Here is a 2668-nt window from a genome sequence, read left to right on the forward strand (position 1 = left end):
GGAAAAAACGACAGTGCAAACAAACAAACCGCAAACCATTTCTAATCCACTGCCAAAAGGCTCCTTTCGGTGTGTGATAATCAACCTTTGTGATGCACTCGAAAATGCAGTTCTGCTGGAATAAGGTGATCGATTTCGGATAAGGGTTGGAAATTGGAATCCTTTGACTTCGAGAGGAGGATATCGGCATGTGAACAATGAAAACACCAATAGAAATAAAACCATTTGACATTGCGAAATGATTGTTTTACGTGCAGTAAGCGTCACAGTTAGCGTACAGTTTGCCAGTCGTTGACGTGAGCACGATACTGGTCTCAGTCTTGGTGCCTAATCCACCACCGATGAGTGTCGCCTCGAACGGGTGCAGTAACAAATTGTTGTAACAAATGACGTAGAGGAGAGCAGTCTGGGAAAAAATGGGAAAAAACACGAAACGTCGCAAGTAAATTACCCGCTGCTGCATCTCGATCTCTCGATCAACTGCAACTTACCGCTGGGATGAACGTGAAGGTGCGCGTTGTGATCGGCGTAAGCGTTTTGACGCTGACAGAGTTGGAGTAGCAAATGGAACCGGAAAACGCACCGTACGTGATCACGTTCGGGTAGCTAAGCGCTTCTGGAGGCTGCGCTAGGGTAGGACCAGTGCCGCACGCAAAGAACAGCCCGAACAGCAGTAGCGTGCGCGACAATGCACCGGGCAGCATTTTGGCAAACCGTAATTGGCAGGACATTTTCTTCCACGCTCGCCGACCGTACTGACGTGTGGCGAAACTGTGGGAATCAGTTTTATATCGCTGACAGGGGTGTGGTGAAATTTTGCAGAAGTAGGTTAATGCAGCTGGGTTGCAAAAATTTCGTCTTAATTTCACCCTCGATTAATGGCACCATTAATGCACGGCTTAGTGCAAGGGCGCTATAACATTGGTACCAACGGGGATCCTTCAAGAATTCGAAACCATCACATCGAAAACTGATCGCACTATATTTATTGTAACATTTTCAAACATACCCTTGCATATAAAATATATCAAATTGTACAATTTCTTTAGAATCCCGATCGAAAGTTCCACTTTCTCCCCACATGCTCTAAATAATTCGCTTTTGAAAGCTCCAAAACCGAATGATAATGTAACGTCCTCGTAGTTTTATTCGGTAGGTTTCACTCACGGCCAAAATTGGGGTCAATGCAAGCGATTATATGCGCGTGGCGCAGTACCTTGCACTTGAACGGTGTTCATTTTAGGACAACTTTTTGCACTTTATTTTTTTGTTTCAGCTAATTATGGAACCCGGGCCCCCAAAACCGGACAGCTGAACCTGTTTCGCGAGCCATCGGGCAACGAACTGATAAGGGTAATGATTTTATTTTCCATCGGAAAACGAGGTCAGACAGCGTCATTAAACCGGAACGTAAAGAAACTGCATTCTTTCTGGGACAGAAGAATTGCTTTCCCGTGGTTATGGTCCGCAGAAAATTTTTACCGTCGCGCTAAAGAATCCACCGTGCAGGGCATAACAAACGGTTAAGCCTTTGCTGTACGACCCTAAATTGAGCTGTCTTCCAAACGTACTAGATCGTCCTTCAATGTGTTGGACTTTAGTAAATCCCAAAAGCATTAGTAAGAAAATATAAATTTCGTTCTTCATTATATGAGGAATTGGAAACAGTTGCTCTTCAGATTTGGGGAGAGTTTGTGAAAAATGTTTCAAATGCACTAAAGAAATATTTTCAATTGCCACAATATGCGTTCACTTCCGCATAAAGTCGTCCACCGTAGTCCGATGTGAGTGCAACACTGATCGGTCGTAAAGTGTCCATGTTAACGCCGCCCTGCACAATGCGAGCCGTCAACTTGCCGCTCGTTTTGGACGCAACCGTTATGTACCGCACGTGCATCTGTAACAAACATGGAAGCGAAAAACGGATAATAGTATCAACTGACTGGCTAATGCTACACCAGAACCGTCTTACCTTCGGTGTGAAGGTAACGATCCTTGTGATCGGCAACAGGCTGAAAATGTTCGCCTTCACCGACGTAGAATAGCACTGCGTGTAGTTGGCGCGTTTCGCACCAAACGTGACGGCAGGTTCGGAACCATTCGGACCGCCGAAAACCAACAGAACGCGACAGGATGCGAGCGAAAGCAGCAATGCAACGGATAATTTACTCGATCGCTGCATGGTTGCAGGGCAAGTGAGTGCGACATGCGTGCACCGAATGGGTTTTTATATATCATGAAACATCGCACATAAGCGTTGCTTTTTGGAACCATGTATTTTTTGAAACGAAATAATACAACGCACGGGATGATTGTGGGATTGATTTATTATGCAAATTGTTGCCCTTACTGCTACCACTGAACTACTGGAGTGTCTTTTAATTACCTTTAATTACGGCCTAAGCACCACAGTAGATCCGAACGGCCACATTGAGGAAACCACCGTGAACGGAAGTAACGAGGATGTTTGTCGGTGTTGGGTTGGCCGTACCGATACCGCCGTTTACGATCTGTGCATAGAACTTACGCCGATCGGGAGACGTTATCCGAATGAACCGCACATTCATTTGGGCGGCCTGCGAAGATGTTTTTTTTATTTAACAATTAACATTTTTAATGGCAACCCACAAACAGCTTACCGTCGGTGTGAACGAAAAGGTGCGCGTAA

The 2668-nt window shown here is 45.3% G+C and overlaps 2 protein-coding genes across 2 annotated transcripts; both read right to left on the reverse strand.

Moving 5' to 3' along the window:
- Positions 1-247: 247 nt before the first annotated feature.
- On the reverse strand, positions 248-704 carry LOC128302888 (uncharacterized). The gene is made up of 2 exons (XM_053039735.1): positions 492-704; positions 248-406 (listed from the first exon to the last, which is right to left on the reverse strand). Exons 1-2 carry the CDS (start codon positions 702-704, stop codon positions 248-250), a joined length of 372 nt encoding a protein of 123 aa, XP_052895695.1.
- Positions 705-1729: 1025 nt separating this feature from the next.
- On the reverse strand, positions 1730-2182 carry LOC128302893 (uncharacterized). The gene is made up of 2 exons (XM_053039741.1): positions 1973-2182; positions 1730-1897 (listed from the first exon to the last, which is right to left on the reverse strand). Exons 1-2 carry the CDS (start codon positions 2180-2182, stop codon positions 1730-1732), a joined length of 378 nt encoding a protein of 125 aa, XP_052895701.1.
- Positions 2183-2668: the final 486 nt, after the last annotated feature.

This window comes from Anopheles moucheti, chromosome 3 (assembly GCF_943734755.1).
Source record: "Anopheles moucheti chromosome 3, idAnoMoucSN_F20_07, whole genome shotgun sequence".
NCBI lineage: Eukaryota > Metazoa > Arthropoda > Insecta > Diptera > Culicidae > Anopheles > Anopheles moucheti.